This window comes from Ictidomys tridecemlineatus, chromosome 6 (genome assembly GCF_052094955.1).
Source record: "Ictidomys tridecemlineatus isolate mIctTri1 chromosome 6, mIctTri1.hap1, whole genome shotgun sequence".
NCBI classification, from domain to species: domain Eukaryota; kingdom Metazoa; phylum Chordata; class Mammalia; order Rodentia; family Sciuridae; genus Ictidomys; species Ictidomys tridecemlineatus.
The window spans coordinates 95517579-95541219 of record NC_135482.1 but is presented as its reverse complement, the minus strand read 5'-3'; the positions used below and the strand labels follow the sequence as shown (position 1 = coordinate 95541219).

General features: G+C 43.3%; 1 protein-coding gene and 1 long non-coding RNA gene across 4 annotated transcripts in view; one reads left to right on the top strand and one right to left on the bottom strand.

The window, feature by feature from the left end:
- Positions 1 to 4468: 4468 nt before the first annotated feature.
- LOC144364928 (uncharacterized) lies at positions 4469 to 5869 on the bottom strand. The gene is made up of 2 exons (XR_013423083.1): positions 5408 to 5869; positions 4469 to 4814 (listed from the first exon to the last, which is right to left on the bottom strand). It is a non-coding gene; the product is annotated as an uncharacterized LOC144364928 (long non-coding RNA).
- A 139-nt stretch (positions 5870 to 6008) lies between these two features.
- Etv6 (ETS variant transcription factor 6) overlaps positions 6009 to 23641 on the top strand; it is a 224002-nt gene continuing 206369 nt past the window's right edge. For 2 of the 3 annotated variants that reach the window (XM_078015227.1, XM_078015226.1), the window contains exon 1: positions 6009 to 6183. In XM_078015227.1, the coding sequence (XP_077871353.1) occupies positions 6151 to 6183 (33 nt within the window). In that variant the 5' untranslated portion in view covers positions 6009 to 6150. The remainder of the gene's footprint in view (positions 6184 to 23641) is intronic. The other variant, XM_078015228.1, reaches the window with a different exon arrangement.

Below are 23641 nucleotides of genomic sequence, written 5' to 3'. Positions count from 1 at the left end.
TGGGTGGGTGCAAGAGAGAGGAGATATCCCCTTCCAAGACTTGAAGGTAAAGAAGACATCAGGTAGAACAGAAAAGCTAACAATAGCTCTAAGACAATTTTTGCTTATGAGAAAATTTCAGATCTTGCCTTCAAAATAACTAAGTGGTAAACTGAATCAAATAAAAGCTATAACAAAGTCCAGACCCATTTCAGCAACCAGACATATTGAGTTAGCCTTGACTTAGTGGCCTGGTAAGAGAAGCCAGGTATCCTCTTTTGGAGGGAAAATATTCAATTCCTTGTCTACTGTTGTTTTACATAAAATTGCACACAGTCAAGAAACTATCAAAACTTACACGAAAGCAAAACAAATGTGTGGTCCTTGGTCAAGAAAAGAAATCATTGATAGATGTTAACCCAGAAATAGACCTAAAATTAGGACAATATGACAAAATGCCATAGGACTTAAAGGAAAATGTAGAAACCATGTGCAGAGATAGGAAGTTGAATAAGTCAAGGAAAGTATTCTAAAAACCAAAGGGAAATGCTATAAATAAAATAACAGTATTAGAAGTAAATAACTGGATTATCAGTAATTGGGGGGAAGAGGAGAAAAAACTTGCAAATAGGTAAATTAATAAATTGAAATATAAGGAAAAAGCTACATAAAACAGTATTTGAGACCTATAGAACACCACCACACGGTATTGTGGTATTGTAACACTGAAGTGAAAAAAGAAGAGGATTGAGAGGATGAGCAGAAAAAAATATTCATAGATTTAAAAAATGAGAATTTTCTAAAACTAATGAAAGATATCAACTTATACAGAATTGCAGCTAGCACCATGTGGAATAAATGCAAAGAATACCATACCTATTCACATCATAGTCAAGATTCTGAAAGCCAAATTTAAAGGGCAGGTCTTAAAAACAGCCAGAGAAAGCATGTGCCACACACAGGGGTGCCAAAATATGACCCACAAATGAATTTTTATCAAAATAGCAAAGACAAAACAGGAATGACATGCTAAAATGCTGAAAGAAATAAAATCTGTCAATCTAAACTTTTATATACAGTAAAAAAATTTATTCAAAAATGAACATAAAATAAAGATATCCTTAGACAAACAAAAGCTGAGAGACTTCATCTCCAACAAATGGCACTATAAGAAATGCTGAAAGAAGTTCTGAGGCCAAAGGGAAGTGAGACCAGATGGAAAACCAGATCAGTAAGAAATGGTAGAAAAGTACAAGAAAGGAAATATCTGGACAAATTTAAAAAAAAAGACATATATTCTAAAACATCATATCTACCTATCTATCTGCCTATATATATATATTTGCCCACATATATATTTAGACATTTCTTTAAGAAAAACCCCATGGGCTGGGGATGTGGCTCAAGCGGTAGTGCGCGCTACCCGGGTTCGATCCTCAGCACCACATACCAACAAAGATGTTGTGTCCGCCGAGAACTAAAAAATAAATATTAAAAATTCTCTCTCTCTCTCTCTCTCTCTCTCTCTCTCTCTCTCTCTCTCTCTCTCTCCTCTCTCACTCTCTCTTTAAAAAAAAAAAAAAAAGAAAAACCCCAGTGTATAGTGGATTAAATAATATGTAGGAATACAATACAAGAAAACAATATCATAAAGAATGAGAAAGGAATAAATGGAATTATGAGGTTGTAAATGTCTTATATGTCCACAAAATAGAATAATATTGTTTGGAGGTATATGGTGATAAAGATGTAAATTGTAATTTCTAGAGCAACCATTATATTTAACATTAAGAATAAAAAGCTAGAAAGATAATCCAGAAATTTAAGTGGAATATTAAAAAAAGAATCTCAAAGAAGTCAGGAAACAGGATATAGAGAAACAATTGACAAATGGAATAGATGAGTGAAAAGAATTTCCCTTAAGTATTATTATTATTATTATTTTCTTGCAGTACTGGGAATTGAACCCAGGGGCACTCTACTGCTGAGTTACATCCCCAGTCCTTTTTACTTTTTATTTTAAAACATGGTTTTGTGGGCTGGGGATGTGGCTCAAGCGATAGCGCGCTCACCTGGCATGGGTGCGGCCCAGGTTCGATCCTCAGCACCACATACCAAAAAAGATGTTGTGTCCGCAGAGAACTAAAAAATAAATGTTAAAAATTCTCTCTCTCTCTCTCTCTCTCTCTCTCTCTCCTCTCTCACTCTCTCTTTGGAAAAAAAAAAAAAACAAAAAAAACATGGTTTTGTGCTAAATTGCCCAGGCTAATCTTGAACTTGAGATCCTTCTGTCTTAGCCTGCCAAATTGCTGGGATTACAGACCTGTGCCACCACTCTAGGGCTCAATCACTATTACTGAACACTGCATAGTTTTTGGAAATTAGCTTCTGCAAATGACCTGGTAATATTTCTTTGTGAATTTAAACCAAAAATACAAGACAAAATAGAGTTTGTAAGCAAAACTTATTCTGTTGTAAAAGCCTTTGGACAGAACATGCTGTCAACAGTTAAAACAAGAAGCAAGATCTCCATTCCAACACAAATTTGCAGCAGTTATATTTTTCTGAACTCAAACTACAGTTACAAAAATGTCTTTTGGATTTCAATACAAGTGCAAAGAACTTTCCATATTTAAAATGCACTTAAATATGTGCAACTGGAGGAGCTTCTACCTAACCCTTCAACTGGAAGTGACTAATCTGCGTTGTAATGGCATGCTAAAGGGAAAACATCAAGAGAATTTGAAGAATTCTAATAGAATTTTGGAAATACCTTCTAAGCACTGAACATGCTCAACTAAAATTATAGACCTATGAATTCTTTTTTTTTTTTAAGAGAGAGTGAGAGAGGAGAGAGAGAGAATTTTTAATATTTATTTTTTAGTTCTCGGCAGACACAACGTCTTTGTTGGTATGTGGTGCTGAGGATCGAACCCGGGCCGCACGCATGCCAAGCAAGCGCACTACTGCTTGAGCCACATCCCCAGCCCGAGACCTATGGATTCATATCATATGTAGCAGTACTTATCTGGGTGGAAAGATATGAAATATGCACAATCTCATAAAAAGCATTAATGAGATGAAAATTTGCAATGGATTTTGATGAAAGAGAACACTTACATTGAACCCTATGTAAGTGAACTGTTCCCCCAAAACAGAATCCCATTACTCTCATTAGACCTGTATTAATATTGCTATTTTTATTACACTTTGTATTTTAGCAACAAAAAATAGTGGCCATTCCCCCCCTCCCTTGTTATATAAGTATCTACATAATGCCCTCTATTTTTCTTCTTAGTTCACAAAACCTAAAATATTTACTATTGGGCCCTTTACAGAGACTGTCAATTCTCTGTTTTTGCTACTACTGTGTATTTTTCTTTGGAACCATACACATTCTATCTCAAACTGCTACTTCTATGGAGAAGTACAGAGGAATTAAGGAAAGGAAGTTGAAAGCTAATTTAGTCCTGAGGTTAAATAATAGTTGCAGTTAACATTAATTGAACACACATAATACATGGCAGTCTGCTGAAGAAACATTTTGTACCTGTGGTCCCCCTTATCCATGGTTTCAGTTATCTGTGGTCAACCACAGACTGAAAGTATGAAATAGAAAGTTTTAGAAATAAACAATTCATAAGTTTTAAATAACTGTTATTACTATATGTTGTGATTGTCCTGTTTTATTGTCAATTCTTGCTAATCTCTTTCTGTGTCTAACTAACAAAGTTAAGCTTTATCACAGGAAAGTATGTATGAGAAAATAATATACACAGGGTTCAGTACTATCTGTGGTTTCAGGCATCCACCGGGAGTCTTGGAATGTATTCTCTGTGGATAAGGAATGGAGAGCTAGTCTCTATATATTTTCTCATTTAATGTGAGAATCTTATTAGTTATGTGTTATCTCCCCCCTCTTCATTTTATGGAAGCTTAGAAATTGAGCTGTCAGAGATCATATTGATAAATAAGTGATGTAAAGGTTCATAAGGGACTATAAGATTTAACTCAGTAATGGGCAATCGGAACCAATGTCTGCAAATATCATCGAAGAGAAACAAAGATAAATAATCGGGGGAAGTGTGTGAGTGTGTGTGTGTGTGTGTGTGTACACAAGTGTGCGTGGAGGGTCAAAGACAGGAATTTTTGTGGATAAGACTGAGATCTCTTTGGGAAGGTAGGTCTACTAGGTGACACAAAAAACTGTTAAAGTTCCTGGAGGCTCAGAGAAACCCATTTCCACCTTCCAGGCAACAGGACACTTTGCCACCCAACCCTTTAAATTTTTTTTTTTTTTTTGTATTAGTGTTCCAATGAATGTGTGAACCAAAGTATTGTTTGTAAAAGTCTGAACACATTTTATAATGCAGAGACATGAAGGAAAGTAGGTAGGGAAAATCCACCGGGTGGGGAGGATCTGGGATATCCATCCTGGTCGGGTGTTGAAAATAGGAGAGTGTCTGTATAAGTAAACACCGGCAAAACATTTATGCATGTGTATCCATATAATATTTACTATCAAAAGATGAAACCACAACAAATTCAGCCTTCCGTTCACACATCAAACCTGTATATCATGTATTAGCAGGGTTCAGAATTTAAACACAGTCACAAGGTACTCAGTCGCCTGCGGTGGACACTCGAGAGCGTCTGAAGAGACTCTCAATGACCATAACGGAGTGATCAGACCTCTTGAGCTCCAGGCTGGAACGCTCGCCCACCGCTCCACTTCCTCTCCACGGCGTTCCCTGCCCGCCTTCCTCCCGCCGGATCCCCGGGCCGTGCCGTCGGCCCAGGACGGTTTCCGAGAGGGTTCTGGGGAGGTGTATTATCTGTGGGAACACATCCCGTCAACTTTGTAGTCGAGTCACCTATTTCGGTTGGTAGCGGCCGCTATTTCTTTAAAAGGGCAGTGGATTTCGAAACGCGGAGGGCGGGGGTCAGGAAAAGGAACCCGGCTGCCTTGGGTAGCTGCCCCGCAGCCTTCCTTCCCCGGAGCGCGTGCTCGCCTGGGGAAGCGCCGGCGGCGGCCGCGTCCCGGGCCGGCGCGGGCGCCTCCTCTTTCAGGGGCGCCCACCTTCCCGGGGAATCCCCCCACCCAGCCGTGCCCTGCGCCCGCGGCGCGGTCGCCCGGCTTTGTCTCCGGCGTCGCGCTCGGGCGCCCGCTCCCCACACTTCCCCGTGTGCAGTCTGTAACCCGATCTCCCATTTCCTGGTGGATTCTCTTAAAGCGGCAGCGGTCGAGAAGCAGAACAAAGGCTATTGTTTTATTTCCTCCTTCGGATTCCGCGTCCTTCCCGGAATGCCCCTTCCCCTATCGTATTCTCTCGGCCACGGCGCGCGGGGAAACTATTTCAAAGCCCTGGTGCATTTCCCTGTATCTAAGAAACGGAGGTAGGGGGAGGCCGGAGGAGTTGAATAAAACCTGTTTTGCGGTTTCTGGGGCCACAACGTAACGTTTTGCAAACGTGTCCTCCAGGAGCCGGCAGTTGCCTGCTGGGCTCGTCCGCCTGGGGGTCGCCCGCGCTGAGGGCGGGAGCAGGGCGCCGGGGGTGCCCTGGGGGGCTGCGCGGCGCAGTCCGGCCGCAGCTCCCGGGCGTCCTCCGCCCCGCGCCCCCTCGGCCGCCCCTCCCCCGCCCGGCTTTTATTTCCCCGACGCGGGGCTGTAACCCGAGCTTTTATTTCCTGGTGGCTCCTTTAAGAGGCAGAGCTCTGTGCTGGGAATTCACGTCAGTTTCTGCACTGAAACTCTCAAGATCAATGAGCAAAGAGCTTTCTCAGTTCTGCCTTTCAGTTTCTCTCTTCCAGGAAGGAAAACATTCGAGAGAGCGAGGGAGAGCGGCGGGAGGGCGGGGGCGGGCGCGCCGGCCGCGGGTGGGAGGAGAGACGGGAGGCCGGCGGGCAGCCCGGGTCGCCGCGCCGCGACCCGCAGACCCCGCCGCCGCTCGGCCCGGCTCCCACGCCCCCGCGCCCCGCGCGCGCAACTCCGCCGGCCGCCCCGCCCCGCCCGCCGCGCGCTCGCAGACCCCCGGGGCGGCTGCCCGAGAGATGCTGGAAGAAACTTCTTAAATGACCGCGTCCGGCTGCCCGCGGAGCATTTCTGGGTTGGGGAGAGGAAAGGAAAGTGGAAAAAAACTGAGAACTTCCTGATCCCTCTCGCTGTGAGACATGTCTGAGACTCCTGCTCAGTGTAGCATTAAGGTAAAGATCGGCTCCCCTCCCTCTCGGTGGTCGGAAAACCTTGAGCTGCACCGGCCGGGGCAGTCGTGCCGGGCTCCTCGGAGCGGGCTGTTGCAGTTGGTCTGCTCGCAGTAAATTATTTGGGGCGCGAGGCCAGGAGATGCAGCTCGCTCGCGGCAGCGTCTGTACCCTTTAGGGTAACCTTGCTGCTCCCAGCCGCCGAGCCCCCTCGTCCGCTCCTGGGCCCCCACCCCACCCCCTTTTCTTTTTGACAATGAAATGCCCGTCACCATTGGTTAGGAGGAACCCGGGTTCTCCCGAGCTGTTAAACACCTCCGTGATGAGTGCGCTTAGAAAACAACAGCAACAACAACAACAACAAAAAAAATCCTGCTCCTTATTCCCACACCTAACATGTGACTAAAATGTAACTTTTGTTCTTGAGGGGTGGTCTCCTTAGGAGAAAAAGTTCTCCAGCCCCTATCGGAAATGGAATCGTTTCTTTCTTTCTTTTTTTAAAAGGACTCCTTGGATTTGATCACACAGGATCCACCCCCCCCTCCTCATTGTAATTGCAAGCACCGTCTTGGTGCTTGGAGAGACAGTCTTGGTGTCAGCTTTTCCTGGGCATTGCACAATGAATTTTTTTTTTTTTAAACCAAGGTGAATAAAGTTGCTGAATAGTTATTTTTACTCCCATGCATATGAAAGTTGAGCAATCTCAAAAGTAGAAAACTCCTGTGATGCAGGGAGGAAAAAATAAGTGACCAGGCAAAATGACCTTCTCTGTTTGACAGTGCAAAGAGGGTATCTAAGAGCAGCAATCTCCCGGTTCTCTGGCCATGTTTTGCAGTATTGTAAAGACAGAATAGATGCTTGAATACACAGTGCTTGTCTTTTAAGTAGTCGGGATATGTAATCTAAAAAGGCTATGGTACCTCGGTTTGTTGCTTTTAAAAAGTTGTAAAGTTTGCCACCATTGGGAGGCAGGATGATTTGTCCATCTCCTCCGATTATTTTTCCCATCTCTGCATTTCTTACAGTTTATGCATTTCATGGTTCCATCAGTACCCAGGTGGCAAGCTTTCTGCTCCAGTGAGAAGCTGAAACTGCTGAAGTTTGTTTTGGGCTTGGCCTATTTTAATGTGTTCATTGAATGGACACTGCAGAAACAATGGACATATAACCTGTTTTCTTAGTCTAAGGGGAGTTAGAAAAATCTTTCCCGTTTTAACACCGGTTTTCAACTAGGATGTACGTAGGGGAAAGGCGGCATTTTTTTTTAAATCATACTTGCATTCTAGGTTTTCATAATTATAATCAGATTTTAGTGTTTGTTACTTATCAGGAAAGATGGTCATGGGTTTGAAGTAAGGCCAGTTGAACTCAAAAGGTGGGTCGGGTTTCTTTGTTTTTGTCTCACAGAAATGACCAATGGAACTTTTGGGCTTCTGTGTTTGTACATATCTCAGGGTATGCATAGAGAGGTGCCACAATAAAGATACTTTGATACCTAAATTTTTTTTGCAATATAAATTAGAGTCTACATCTAGTTCAGGAAAATCCTGTGGTATAGATAATCTAATTTATTTGACACTTCATAACAAAAACAGAGGTAACTAAATAATAGGGAATTAAATCAGTAAATTGTATTTGGCTGGATAGCAATAAACTTGCCACCAGGAAAATCTGGACCAGCTACTCAACTGTAACTTTAGGATGAAGACAACAAAAAGCAATCCATTCTTGTGACCTCTGGTCCCTCTTATAAAGAGATTGTTCTCTGCTGTTCTGATATGCTTTTAGTTCTGTGTTGGAGACAGAAGTGTCCTGAATGGTTATTCATTGTACTGTGGAAAAAGTACAGCGGTTCTTTATACATGCAGAACCAAACCCAAACAAACAAAGCACTTTCTTAAATGTGATATAAAAATTGTGTCCGTAATTTGCATATCATTTCCCCCCTTATTGCTTATACTCTCAGGTTGATCTTTCTTTTTCTTTCTTTCCTGCTGGGGATTGAACCCAGGGTCTTGCTCAGACTAGTTAAACACTCTATCACTGAGCTACACACCAGTCCCTTAGTTTTTTTAGCTGCCTCTTTTCATTACTGTGTATTTCTGTGTGATCAAAATAGATTTATTATTCTTCACTAGTCATGAAAGTACCACTTTTATTTTGGATTGTTTGGATTGTTATGGAACCAATCTGTGAATATTTGGTGAAACTGTACGTGTTTGGATGCACATATGTGAAAAGTGTCTTTCCATGGAGTTTGTTGAATTCATGATATTCTAACAACAAGCCTTAGAGATCAACGAGCAGGATTATTCCAGGTCATCTGAAAATGTTCTGGCGATATGCACGGCATTTCATTTAGTCTTTGGGATGTGGTACATAATAAGAAATGCTAGTAACCCACAAACAAGTTGCTTCTTCTGGAGTCATTGCTTCTAGAATTCAGCAAACAATAGTTTTCTGTGGAGTAGAGAATGAATGTCAGTCTTTCAAGGAATGAGCTGATGAGCCTGATGTATTGAAGACGTGTGACATGGAAGGCTCTCTGTACTTGCCTTTCTCCTTGCCACTCCTGAAATCTTCCTCACTTGTTCTCTTGCCCTACAAGCAGCTGGTCAGCTGGTAGTAAATTCCTCAGTAGCTGGGGAGATGGAGCACAGAGGAGCCTGGCCAGAGGTGACCACAGAGGGAAGTACTTGTTTACTTCTGAGCAGAGTCTGTTCTGCTAAAGCAGAGTAGTGTCTGATTTGGGTGGAGTTCCAAGGTGAAATTTCTGAATTGGTCAGTTGGTGACACCTTTAGGTGTGTGGCTGACAATGAATGCCTGATAAGGGCTTTTATCTTTTTTTGTGGTGCTGGGGATTGAACCCAGGGCCTTGTGCATGTGGGGCAAGCACTCTACCAACTGAGCTATATCCCCTGCCCTTTCTCTCTCTCTCTCTCTCTCTCTCTCTCTCTCTCTCTCTCTCTCTCTCTCTCTCTTCAAAAGCTTCTTCCCATTACCTTAGGAAGTTAGTATCAGAAACATACTTTTGTAAAGAGAGGTTGACCAGTCCAGGGTCACCCAGTCTAACTTGAGCCTCTTCATGTTTTGGCACTCTTGTCACAAGAATTTGAACACTTTAGTCCCTGACCATTTGGGGGTTTTTTAACTATAAGAACAGGATCTATTCTTTTCATAAAAAGTTGAATGTTTTTTTCAGAGGTGTACACCGATCACAGAATCAGGGAAGAACCCATCTTTTCCATCATTAGCCTTCACCTTTAAGTAACCTGTTCAGTTTTTAAAGTTAGCCAGGTTGCAGCGGAAGGTGGTGGTGGCCCAGCTGACACAGTCTTTTGCAAGGCTTGGCATGTGCTTTCCTTGGCCAGGACAATCCACAATACAAAAACTAGTCGCATAATGTCCCTGGCCCCCTCTTTCTCTGCCCTCCTGGTTGGTTGGCTTTCATAACAGAATGGACTTTTTTTTTTTTTTTTTTTTTGCTAACTGAGCGACTGTCTGGATCTCTTCTGCTGGACTCTAAGCTCCTTGGATTTAGTGATGGTTATCTTGATGACCTAGTACCTTGCTTGGCAGCTTTCTGTCAAGGTTTTTGTCATGTTTACTGACTTGAAGTGAGGTGTGGAGGAGCTGAATGCCCTTTCCTCCCTGTGTTACCTCAGGGTGACTTAACACCTTCATCTGCTGGCTTGCAAGAAGTGTTTAATGGAGCCCCTCTACTGGAGCTATCCTTGAGTATCCAAAAGTTATTATTAGTAAATTTGATATGATTCTATTTTGTTATGCTATCACATCTATTTTATTAAATTTGAGGATAAAATCCTCAAAAACTGTCTAAATAAGCAAAAAATAGAGAAAATGGGCTTAAGGAAACACTGTAAGAGTTCAGATTAGCAAGTGTCCTAAGTTCTTCCAGTTTTTCATCAAAAAATATAAGACATCCAGAGTTGAGAGATCTTAAATATACCCTGGGCCAACCTCCTGTTTTATTCAAGGGGGTTTGGAGAGCTAAGTGGTTTGCTTTAGCCTAGGGGTGACTGAGCCATATTTGGAGGAACACAGGCTTATAGGGTCTCAGGCCATTGCACCACATTCTTTGGGTTCATGGTGTATCTATAAAAGGCCAAGGAAATTTGATACAATAGGCTTCACTCTCTCCGGCACTTCCTAGCATGGTCCATTTTAATCACAAGCCAGCTGGTGTGAGGGCACAGAGGTATGTGCCAAGGAAGATGGTATGTGGGAGCATTGGGCTGCCAGGGTCTTGTCAGGTGTGAGAAGAGGAAGTAGTAGGAGGCAGGGATGAAGGAAGAAGGGCCTGGTGGACTTGTGTTTGCACTACAATTTGCTGCAATGTATATTTATATTTAATGGTGTGTAAGTGCCAGGCAGTTCTGTTTTGGGCTGAAGGCACTGGTACCTGCTGTCAGGTCCCTTGTGAGGATCCTCAAGGGGGCCATGGGCTCTTTTGTCCAGGGTCAGCCAGACCTATTTATACCTCCACTTGATGTATAATAAGTTCCCTGTTTAAAAAAGTGAAAGCTACAGAAATGGCAGCTGATCCTAGAGAAGTGGCTATGGAAAGTATTCTCCTTAGGGTAGGTTAGGCAGGGGGAAAAATACCTCAGATGTGAGTACCAGAGACAGGAAGAACTAAGATTCTCTCAGTGAAACTGCATTTACTTCCACCAGGGAAGGTCAGGGGCAAGAGGTGGATGGGAGTAACTTGAAGAGCAATTTCATTTTATTATGGATTTTGAAATTGCCCTTTGGTGTGGATCTCGGAGGGAACCAGTGTCAAATGGCACTCTAGAGTGTGGGGTACAGAGTGATAAATTTTTCTCTGTGGATATCACGTTAGCTTGCTTTTAGGCACAGTCTGCTGCCACTGTGTTTGTAACACACAGTGCTACATGGTGCTGAAGGAACCAATCTCTCTGTGTATTTGTTGAAAAGAACAGAATTCCCATGCTAAGAGGGGCTCAGCTTAAAGCCCATTCATTGACAAACCTAGTATTTGGGGAGAGAAAGGCCAGTCTAAGTTAGTGAAAGTTAGAATTACAGACAGTTAAAGAGCGGACAGATTTTAATTGATTTTTTTCTGAACATACAGGAACCAGACAGATAAAGTGGTGCTTACTGGGGAATCTCAGGATGAACCCCAACAAATAGTCCCAAATAGAACTTGTAGTTCCCCACCATGTATTGGTTAGGAATGAGTGCTACCACGTGCTCCAAACTGTTCCTTTAGAGTTGCAATATTACCACGGATCTATTATGCGCTCTGTTAATTTTCTTGGTGACCCTTTCATCTTAGGTAGTGAAAATATACAGTTTAGCCGGGTCTTGTTGCAGTGATCTGGAATTCTCACAGCATGGGTGAGAGGCCTGATTAGGAAGGTCTGACCCTGAAGTCAGAGTGGGCTGCTCCGTTGAGCTCAGTTACTCATACAGTCCTGTGCACTACTCTTGTGAATGTAAACAGCTTAATAAAGACAGTCTTAGAGCCCTTTCATTTTTGGAACTTTATGCATTATATCTAATTGGAAAGTGTCTGTTGCTTTAATGGTCATTGCTCCTGCAACAACTAGTACAGGTCTGCAGCTGTATGATGATTTACTGTTCAGAGGCACTTTCTTCTTCTCTTCCTCCTCCCCCATTCCCTCCTTCGTCAGCACCATCCTTTATTGCATACTAACATGTGCTGGTCCTTGTGCCAAGTGTTTTATTTATATTATCTCATTTAGTCTTCACAATTCTCTCCAGGATGCAGTTTTTCTCCCCATTTGACAGCGAGGAAACTGAAGCCCAGAGAAGCTGAGTGATGTATTGGACTCAGATCCTCAGACTATATGGAGCAATGTGAGGGTCAGAGTCTATATCATGGGATAAAGTGTTTTCATGACTCTGTTCCAAAGGACAGCCATCTTTGTGAAGAAAATTGGAAACTCAGAGTGATAAGGACTCGTAGTTCTTCATGGGAGCTAAGATGATAGGCAGGAGTAACACTCGCAGAGATCCTTGCAGTTTTCCTGTGGTTCCTCTGTAAGCTGATCTTTGTTGAAGGCGGGTATTCCTAGCCGTTCCTCAGGTAGTGGGGACAGCCAGATAGTCACACTGAGCTACCCACCCTGGGATGGATGTCCATGGCTTCCATTTTTGCCCCAATCCTGAATATCCCATGGTGATGTGTTGTCTCAACAAGTTTCATTTTGGGCCTTTATGCTTTGCTCAGAAACTCTCTCTTCCTTTTCTACGTTTCTTACCTCCCGTTGTGCCTAACTACTCCTTGATTGAGTGGTTGGATGTCTGTGGCGTTTTGTCCTCAGTTTGACCAGCCTCGGGGTCAGACACCTTCTGTGTCCCCATCAGTCCTACTCTGTCTCTTCTCCTTGCACAACTTTTGATTCACAGCTTTTTACTCAATCCATGAACATAAATGGATAATGGCTATTTTCCTCCCTTTCTTAAAACATCCCTCATGTACATTTTTAGTACATGTGATTTCTGGGGATCTATTCGAAGTCTTTGCCAATGTTCCCTGATTTTCCCTCCACCACCAGAGGAACAATTTTTTTTGTCTTCTCCTTTCTTGTGACAGCCTGCGCATACTGGCCTTATTTTTTTTCTAACTTCCTTGAATGAAGAGAAAATTTTGGCCATCTCCCTTCATCAATTTCTGAATGTAAACAGCTTAATAAAGATAGTCTTAGAGGAGATGAGGGAAGATTGCAGAGAGAAGGAGAAGGAGGGAGGAAAGAGGGAAAAGTAGCATGGGAATATCACAAAGGAATTTAGGAAGCACGACCCAAACTTTTCATGAAAATGATGAAGAAACAGAGTCATTTAAATAACTTGCTCAGTAACACTTTGCTAACTGTAGCCAAGCTAGAGTCAGAATCAGGTGTTCTGTCCTAGGCCTGTGTCCTTTGAACCCCACAGCAGAAGAACAATCATAAAAAGCAGACAAGGATTCACAGCAGAGCTTCCCTGTTATGACTCATCTGTAGGGTTAAACCTCTGTACGGCACTGCAGAATGGTGATGCTTGTGTTTATAATTATGACTCCCAAGTTAAATTATGAGATTTAAGAAGTGAGGAAAGAATGAAGTATATTTTGGAAAGATATCCTACAAAAAAAGGGTTGGCATAAAAATAACGTTAAGTTTTTAAAGGCTAAGCTTCACTTATCTGGATACATGATTTATAAAATTATTCTCCAGTGGAGAAGTGAAAGAGCTGGCAGTGCTCCTGGGGCCCTGTGTACTCCTTGGGGGTATTTTCTCTTTGTATGTGGGAGTCAGACATAGGGAAAACAACTTCATTTCCTGAATGACCCAAAAAGGACATTTTACCCTGCCGGCGTGAATGCTGCTGGTTGTTGCTGGTAATGTACTTCAAATCACCACCGCTTTAGATTTAGATTTTATTCTGTCTTATGTTCCTTGGTTCTTACCCATAAAGTCAACTTCCTATAGAGGGTGGTAGCATAAGTGACTGAGAAGAGGGATCCACTCAATGTGATGTGCTCCCCCGGGGGAGGAGACAGATGTTGGAGTAGACAGGCTGGTGAAGCCTGGTCCTTGTACTTGAACTAGCTTGAGTTTCTTAATCATGAACCTAGTGATGATAAAACTATATACCTCTTAGAGTTGTCAGGATGTGTAAGTTGTATTATGCTGTTAAAAAGACATCTTCCCTTTTACATATCTTCTGTTAAATGTGGATTGAGAAAGGGCTGCACGTTTTCTAGTTCATTATGCAATTGAATACAGATGCCAGAGATGTTGATAGTCTTGCTCAAGCTCACAGGGCTGGCAGGTGATCCTGCCTGAGCTAAAACCTAGGTCTCCCAAGTTGGGTGACATCCAGCACTTGTGTTGTCATCGCAGTCCTGGAGTTTTCCTTAGGGCTGGGGTCACTCTGCTCAGAAAAGCTCTTGTTTTAACTTTAATTGAACTCAAGCCTTGACAACAGGAGAGATGAGCCAATTGCAGTTTTGCGACCATACCACATGCCTTTTGTATCTTGCAGCAGAATTTTGAGGTAAATAGCTAGTGTGGCTTTGAATAAGTTTCCAGAGATGAAAGAAAAGGAAAAAACCTAAGTCTATACAGTGACTCTAACTAGCACTATTACTCAGCACTCAAGTATTCAAACGTATTCAGGGATCTGCTTGTTCATACAGTCACTTATTATTTGTGACTGGGGTGAGACTTGAAAGACGGCATCAATTCTTAGTCTGCTTTTGTTTCACAGGCAATTCCATGTCTGTCTGACCACAGAACAGATGCTGTTTGCGGTGGGGTGGTGAATTTCCAGTTTCATAAGCTGGGAGTAGATGGCCTTCATGGAAATTTAATTACATAGAAGAGTTTGAAAAAGCCGAATTTGTTACCTTGGGGCATGAGGGAACCTTTGTTTCCAGTGTAAGTTAAGGGGCTGAAGTATCTCTTTTCAGCAGCCCTATTCTTTTTGCAGTGGACTTAAAATCCAAATCTTCATTTGCATGTGCATGTTACCCGAGAAGATGAGATGGAGGCTGGAAAAATACCCTTTTGAAGAATAGTGGAGAGAGTATTCACTGCTCTCTTCTTCCCCATTACACAGGTATGGGGCCTTCAGATGCGTTAAAGAGGTTTGGAGGGATACCATGCCCCTGTCCTCCCACCGAAAGGAAGCCACCAGTAGACATGGGTGATTCTCCTCTCAGCAGTCTGGTACCTCTGCTGTGGGTTATGATGAGCCACGTATCTGTATGACGAGGTCAGAGATCCTTGCTTTGTTCCCGCCTCCTATAAATGAGCAAGCTGGCTCTATGTTTCCTGGAAGAAATGAACTGCCGGTAAAAATCAGTCTTGTAATTAAAAAACAACAACAAAAAAGAACAGCCTGTTTGTCTCTGAAGCTACCCATTTCCCCAAACACTCCCGCTTGCTGCCTAGTGATAGTAGGAGTCTAGGCATAGCAGCTAAAGTTCTGGAACCGAGAGAGAAGCAAAGAGAAGGGCCGAAGGCTGCCCACCTCACTGCAGGTGTGGCCCCAAGAGTGCTAATGTCCCTGATGAAGAAGGAAGCTCAAGGGACGACTTAGCATCAGTGTTGTCTCAAGCCTAATCATTAATATTTTGGCAAACTGGGGAGGGGATGGGGAGATACTGGGGGACAAAATTGCCAAATTATGTTATGTCCATGTATAAGTATACCACATGAATCTCATGAGCATATGTGTGTGTGTATAATCATAATGAACTAATTGAAATAATAATAATAACAATAGAAGAGAAATTGATAGAGTAGAACAATTGATAGAGTAGAACAAGCAGATGCAGGAGGGAGGACGGAAGGGCAAGGGAAGATATACTAGAGAATAAGATTGATCAAATTATTATGTGTGTGTATAGATATGGCATAATGAATCTCACTATTGTGTCCAATCATGTACTAATAAAAATTTTTTAAAATACTTGGACAAATAGATCAGTACCAGAGTGGGTAGGAGGAAATAGAATGCAGATTTCATAAAGAGGGAGGCAGGGTTTTGCTAAGCTTTTTCTTTAACTGCTTTTGAGGTGATGTGACTTGGGAAGGAAACATCTCAACATTAATTCCTTCATTATTCGTTGTTTTTGTCTAGACCATTTGTCTTTCCCAGGCTGTTCTCTATCATCAAATCAGACTCCTGTTGAAGCAAACCACACTGTGGCGTCTCCTGACTCTCCCTGTAGTTCAGCTAATTCAGAGAGCATGTATTGATTTGTGATCACAGTCCAGTCACCCAGAGGGGCAGAAGTGAGTTCTCTGTTCTTTGGACATTTGTGTGTATTCGTGCCAAAGTTCTTGCCATCGGGTTGGTGTGGCTGGTTTTGGAAAAATGACAAATCTGACTGATGAATCTGGTGCTTTTTGTTGTGTCCTTTTGACTTGAGGTCTGGGAGATTTATAAAATCCATGTCATGAGTTTGCTTGACTGGTGTTTTGAGCTGTTGAGACCCATGGCTTTCCTGACAGTAATGGTCAATGATAGTGGGGATACAGGTCAGGGGCTTCTCACTTGGTGCCTTTTGATGTGATCTTTATTCAAAGTAGGAGAGTTGTTATTTGGGGGATAAAATCTGAGTGATTTTGAGCAGATTCCCCAGTCTGGGTAAATCTTTTCTTCCCTATGACTTTGGGACCTGAAAGACTGGGTTTGGCTGAGTATACCTCAAACCCCCTGGAAAGCTGCCAGCTCTGTATTTGACTTGGTGCCACTTAGACCTGTACTTAGTCTGCTGACTCTGACACTTTGAGGGGAGGTGGGAAGGAGAGACCGTACTAGTGGTAAAGGTAAGAGTGTTTTCTCTCACCAGAGAAACAGAGGCTCCCTTTCTGGATTTTGTGCTCTGTTTTCTTGTGTCTCTGATGTTCTGCTTTGGCAGGGCTGAATTAGGAGGTGATGGTGTATTTCTCTGCAGGCAGAAGTCAGCTGTAGGTCAGACACAGCTTTGGAACACGCAGGAATCCAGCGGGAATCTTGGCGAGCACAGTAAAGCTGGAGTGATGATCCTCTAGTCTTTTTCAGCATGGTGTAAGGGTATCTTTGACTTTCACCTAGACAGGCTGGGAGATGGGCAAAGGGGCCTAGGTGTTAATTTACATCTTAAGTTGGACACTTGTTAGTGTATCTGACCTGCACACTTTCACCCTTCCTGATACTTTCCAGGGCCCAGTGCATGCTAGGCAAGTGCTCTACCACTGAGCCACATTGATACCCCTTTTTTAAAAAAGAATTATTTTGAGACAGGGTCTCACTGAGTTGCTCAAACTGGCCTAAAACTTGTGATCCTTCTGCCTCAGCCTTCTATATAGCTGGGATTACAGGCTCGCACCACCATGCCCATCAGTACTTGGACTTTCCTGAGCTATCTACTCTTAGGAAATGAATGAGGAGCCACTGAAATTGACAGCAGTGTATTCACTTAGCATCTTCTGGGTGTAATGTGGTGTGCTTTGCTGAGAGGTAGGTGAGGCAATACTTGGAGGGGGAAAAATCTTAAAAAATGCAAGAAGGAAGAAAGGTAGCCCGGTAGACCCCCAGACAGGCCTTGTTATCCCAGCAAAGACAGAAGAGGTGGGCCCAGTGGCATTTACCACTGTGAATGTAAACCAGCTCTTGTGAGAATTTGTCTGACTTGAAAAACTTGGCAAAATGGCCAAATGGAGCTTCTCTCAGCAGGGGGAATGCCTGTGTATGCTTTTGTGGTTAGTCCTCGTGTTGAGCAGTCTGATTTAAGGGAAGGATGGTCTGTGTACATTTTCATTTCAACTGTGGTCTTGAAAGGTTTACCATGGGGAGGTGTGGGTGGATGAGAATATAGTCCTCTTGCCTCGTGGTTGGTTTATATCTAGGTTATAGGTGAATGTGAGTTCACAGCACAGCCTGTTTCTTGTTTGGGTGCATTTTAGAATGACCTACAGAGCCTCATTTGGGCAAGCCTAGGTACCCTATCTTGATGCACACATTTGGGGACTACCAGGCTTAGTGCCAAATGGATTGTTGGAAAGAATTCACTTCACAGCTCTCATCCTCAAATTGATGTCTGTGATTCTTCTTAGCATCTTGGATTACCTGAGTTTTATTCCTGTAATTATTTTGGAACCTCTGTGGGGCAGCCTGCATTGCTTTGGGGAAGTTCTGCACATTGAGGTAATGTGGTTGCCCACTTGACTGATGATCATGTTTGGCACTTCAGGGGCTTCTGTTGTACCATGTGCCCAAAGGGACGTCTCTCAGCTGGTCCCTAGGGCACAAATGTTAGGTTTGGGGAGAAATTCACAATTTCAGATTTGGTCTTTGTCTACATTTGTGTGTATCAATGGTGTCATAAATGAGATACATTGAAAGATTTCTTCACACACTGACACTTGTGAAGTAGCTTCTTTGAGTAGGGGAAAGGGTCCCAGGTAAGGTCACTAAAGGTTCAAGCCTGGGAACCCATACTGGAGGTTAGAATGAGCATGTTCTGATGAGAGAATAGTGCGAGGGTAGTTAACACAGTGCCTTCAAGTGCTGTGCTTAGCTGCGGGCACGACTGTTTGGTGTGGCTTGTGCATTTTTGGGCATTATTCTACTTTTATATCCAGGGTTTGGTCTTGGGACACGGTTTTGCATATATGCATGTGTACTGTGTGCTCATAGGATTGTAAGTTTTAGAAATTATAGAAAAATCGGTTTTCTAGCATGGAAAGGAAAAGACTGCACAAACTCCAGCCTTGTGGCAAAGGAACCTTACGTATAGATGTAAAATATATCTCCTTGGAGGGTTGGCTTTGTGATGGGCTATAAACGGATTGTTAAACAGCAAGCTGAGGGGCTGTTAACAAGCTGTTTCTAAGAGCATCTCCCTGGTTTGGTCTGAAAAGGTAATGTGTACATATTGCAGCTATGAAATAGTTAGCCTGTGGTGTTTATATGTCGGGAGGGGTGTGTGTGTGTGTGTGTGTGTGTGTGTGTGTGTGTGTGTGTGTGTTCGTTCAGTGGTGAATGGACTGAGAAGATAATTTAAAATGTTGTTTATTTGTTCCCGTGTCAATGTCTGCTTCTAAACAGGGCAGTGTTTTAGTTTGTTTTTTAAGCTGGTTTACATGAAGAGGTGTTTGATCAGTCACAGAATATGTATCAACCAAACTTCAGAAAGTGTATGTTTTATGATATCACCCTTGGTACATGATAGATGCTTGAAGGGGTTCTTACCTCAGAATACCTGAATAATAGGTAAGTTGCCTTGCCATCAGCACTGTAGCATTTGGATTCTCAAGTTCAATAAATCAGGGTTTTCATTATGTGTCTGGTCTTATTTGAACTTCACACTCAGGTGGCATAACTGAAAGCTGGTCCATGCCTGTTTCTGCCACTGTTGGGTCTTTAATGGAAAAGAGCTCTTTCTTGTTACTAGGATGCCATGCTTCCACTACCTTAGCAGCGGCTGTGTTAAAAAACAGGGGTCTCTTCTAATCTTCTGATTGCATCAGTGTGCTAGCCTGGCAAAGCCTTATTATTGTTGTTATGTATGTATGTATGTATGTGCCATGTAAGCCAGCTCCTGCCAAGAGATGTTGATGAGCAGGATTATTGTGCGAGGAGACGGCAGCTTTTCTTGGTGGAGGTGTCTGTTACAAGAATCTGCCGAAGAGTCATCATAAAGACAGGGCTAAATAAAACCATTCAGGATATAAATCACAGGGGAGAACCGCACCCCCCACCCCCCAAAGGATAGTAAACCAGTAGTTCTGCCAAGTCACCTCTCTGTCATTCTTTAAGGGCCATCTTAAAGCCAGCACTGCCACAAAAGTCAGCCAAGGGTAAGGGTAGTGCATGATGACACTTCTCTAGTCCTTGGCACACTAATAGGCTTATCCACAGTTGCTTCTTAAGGCTTCTGGATTCAAAGCTTTGGGGAGGTGGATGTGCTGTCTTTCTGGCGCAAGGCAGTCTGGTGCCACACACTACACTTGCTGACCTTCTTCACTCTGGGTATCGCTTACTTGCTTCTGGCCCCAGACTCTGGGTGTCTCCTATCTGTTCCTTCAACCTTCATTCCTGTGTCCTTCAGTCCAACCTAGAATGATTCTTGGCCAATGAAAATTTGAATTAGCCACTCCATCTCAGCTCCTTGGTCATGACATGCAAGGCCCTTGATGGTCTACTTTCTAGTATCTCCAATCTCCCCTTCCACCATATGTTCCACCAAGTAGTACCTGCTCTTGTCCCAAACTACATGATAAGCTTTTATGCCTGGAATCTTCCCTCGATCCTTTTTCTGCCTGACAGCCATCTGTTATTCTTTGCTGACAGGCACAGTACCTGCAATTCACTGAACAGGCTTCTTTGGCAGTGATTCAGTTATAGATCAATGGCTTATTGTCCTCACTAGTGTGAAAGCCCACTGAGGGCAGGAGTCCAATAGATTCATTTTTATATTTACAGTGTCTTGTGCAGTGCCTGGCACAAAGGCAGGCCAAAGTATTTTAGTTCAGTGAATTTTTTTTTTTTTTTTTTTTTTTTTTTTGTGGTGCTGGGATAAGCCTATTAGTGTGGTGTGGGATTGAACCCAGGGCCTTGTGTATGCAAGGCAAGCACTCTACCAACTAAGCTATATCTCCAATCCCTAGTTCAGTGAATTTTTTAAAAACCAAAGTATTTGTGAAGCTTTTATTGTGGGCTTAGTGGATGTTGGGCTTGGTTATAGGTAACATGAAGATCTTGCTGTTGGAATCTTAATCTAATACCCCTTGAGAGTTGAGGAAGGAAGCCACACAGAGACCTTATTTATTTATTTATTGCTGTTCTGGGGATGGAATCCGGGGCCTTGTACCTGCTAAGCAAGACTCTACCACTAAAATGTGTCTGGACCGAGACTTATGTTTTAAAGTCACAGAATAGAGCTAACACCTTGCTACTCTCACTGTTTAATGTGTTCCTGGGAGGCTTCTGTACTGCACACACAAAGCATCCACTTATTCTCCCTTTTGAAGCTCACCTTTAGGAGAGAAATAGATAGTTGGAAAAAAAGCTTGATAGCCTTTGGGCTGGATATGCCAGAAAAGCTTGGCTCTAAATAAACTTATTGTTTTAGTCAGCTTTTTGTTGTTGTTGCTGTGACCAAAAGACCTGACAAGAACAATTAGAGGAGGAAAAGTTTATTTTGGGGTCGGGGGAGCTCATGGTTTCAGAAGTCTCAGCCTATAGACAGCCAACTCCATTCCTCGGCGCTCAAGGTAAGGCAGAACATCATGGCAGAAGTATATGGCAGAGGAAACTATTGTGGGACATAGTACCAGGAAGCAGAGAGAGAGTTCTGCTTACCAAGAACAAAATATTACCCCAAAGGCGGCACCCCTCCCACCTCCTCCAGCCACACCCTACCTGCCTGGTTACATCCTGTTAATCCCTATTAGGGGATTAATGCCCTGATAGGTTAAACCTCTTTAAACCTAATCCTTTCACTGCTAAACTATCTTGCATTGTCTCACACATGAGCTTTTGGGGGACGCCTGTATCTAAACCATAATATTTATGTACTGATCTCTCTTGTGGTGTGAGTCAGGAAGCCCCTGGGCCAGGGAAAGAGAGCCAATGACTATTTGTGGCAGTAGCCACAGGCAGTTGGTCTTTGCTGGCTATAATGCTCTGGGAACCAGTGGCCTGTCAAGATTGACTGGTGCTGCCAGTTGTTCCCCTCCCTCTTTACCCTTCTATATAACCAGAAACAAGCTCACCTCCTGAGCCTTTTATGAAATTTGTGATTGCCTTTCCAGGTAGACAGACAAAGCCAACCCTTTCCTTGGGTCACCTCTTCTCAGTCTTCTCCAGAGCCCATGTTTTCTCCACACTTGTCTGGGAGGAAGATCTCTTTAGAGCTCTTATTTTATTGCTGCTGTGCTTCCTACGGGGGACTAAAGTAGTGAGAATGATGCAATGTACCACAACACTAGGAAAACCACCCAGAGGCATGGCTTGTGGATGGTGTGTGCGGCTTAGCATTTCTGTTTTCTGTGGACAGCTCAGTGGGACTTGCCTACAGAGGGGACTCTTAGTGAGAAACTGCTGTGACTCCATTTTTAAGAAACCAGCCTCTATCCTAGAGCAAAGCCTGTCCTAGGGAAGGGGGCGTGACCCTTGTCCTTGGAAAAACCCACAGAGCACTCCTAGGCACATACCCACCCTGCTGAGTTGTTTGTCTACAAATAACAGGAGAGATCTGCTGCGCCAGGTGTCCTTGACTCAGTTAGGCTAGGTGGGGACCCATAGCAACCCCCTAGCAGCCACCAATCAGCATGAGATAGAGAAAATACCTGGGATGCCAGATGATCCCCCAGTAGTTTATGGTGGTTGATAACATGTGGGGAAACCATGTAGTTTAGCACGTACACCCCTCATGGCCTAAACCAATCAATTCAAAGGAATCTCCCTCTTGTACTAACCAATCACCCCTACCCAACTTTGTTCCCACCAGTGAATGTGCTAATCAATGTTAAGAGTTGTTGTTTGATTTTCCCACGGTAGGGAATGATTTGCTGTGTGATGTAGTGACACATAGAGTATCCCCCCAAAACCTATAAAATCTCACTGAACAAAGGACCGCGACTCACTCCCTGGGACCACTGCATTGGGAACAGTTGTGAGTCCAGGCTGGAGCTTACAATAAAGACTCTTGTGTGATTGCATCGGATTTGGCTCCTGGAGGTCTATTGGGGTCCCATGAATCTGGCATTATACTAGGACAGTGTCTTAGGGCTATGAATCTGATAAGTGCCAGCTGATATGAGGTGAAATGGACCAATCAGGAGAAGTCAGATATTTTTAGATTTAAGTAGACATATCTGGGCCTTCCATACAAGTCCAAAGGGCTCATTTTGTCCATATTCTTGTTGCCATTGACATATAGCTGGGATGTGAGGCTTTAAGCTATGTGAAAAGTTTCAACTTCTTGAACCAACCAGACCTCAGCAACTGTACTTTTACAGTTCCCTCAAAACTGTCACAAGTTTTCCTGACCACCTGCTGGGGCTTTTTCTTCCAGACCCACGCTGCAGCTGCCTCCCTGCCCTGTTGCCCTTGACCTCACCTTGGCTGCAGGTGGGTCTGTCCCCAGGCTGCTTTTCTTAGTCTGTTTGTCCTTGTATGGAGCCTTCGGGTTCCCTTGTCTTTCTCAAAATGAGCTCTAACAAGATCAGGGGATGAGCTACACAAGATTCCTGCAGCAGGTTGGGAGTTGTTACGGGGTGCTAATCTTGGCTACTTGAGAAACAGAAAAGCATAGATCTGTGTGCAAATGTAAAAATGGAACTTTGAGGAAGCCACTGATGTAGAGGCTGGCCACTTGGGGCATGCTCTTATGTACTTGGTATATACAGCTCATCCCCCAACTGTCCAGTTTCCTTCTACAAGTACAACCAAGATCCGGTCTCCATGCCTTCATGCCAAGGTTGTGTTGTGCACCCATTTCCTCCCCCTTCCACTCTCAGCCTGACCAGACCCCATGGTGAGCCTGCTCTTCATGGAACATGGAGATCTAGGGCTTAGCACTTGTGGGACCCAGTGTTCCTGATAATTAGTGTGTCACATTCTCATCTTGAGACCATCCTCCGTTTAGTTGTGTGGGCAATTCTTAGTTTGTTTGGGTGATTGTCTTAGTTTTAGTAACAAACTTTTGAACCTCTGCAAGTATGTTAGAGCTACTGGTCATAATTTTTATTTGTTGTTGCTTAAAAATTGACCTGCTTTGGAGAAAACTTCAGAACCTTTTTCCATGAGCTGTTGTAGTGTAAATAAGGAGTGACAAGTGCCCTGTGCCATTGTGTGGGAGGGGCACTGTTCCCTCTCCCCACTCCAGCAAAAGTTGATGTATTTTACAAACCTAAAATTTTAAAACTCTCTTTCTCTTTTAAAATTTATATGACAAGCCTTACAAAA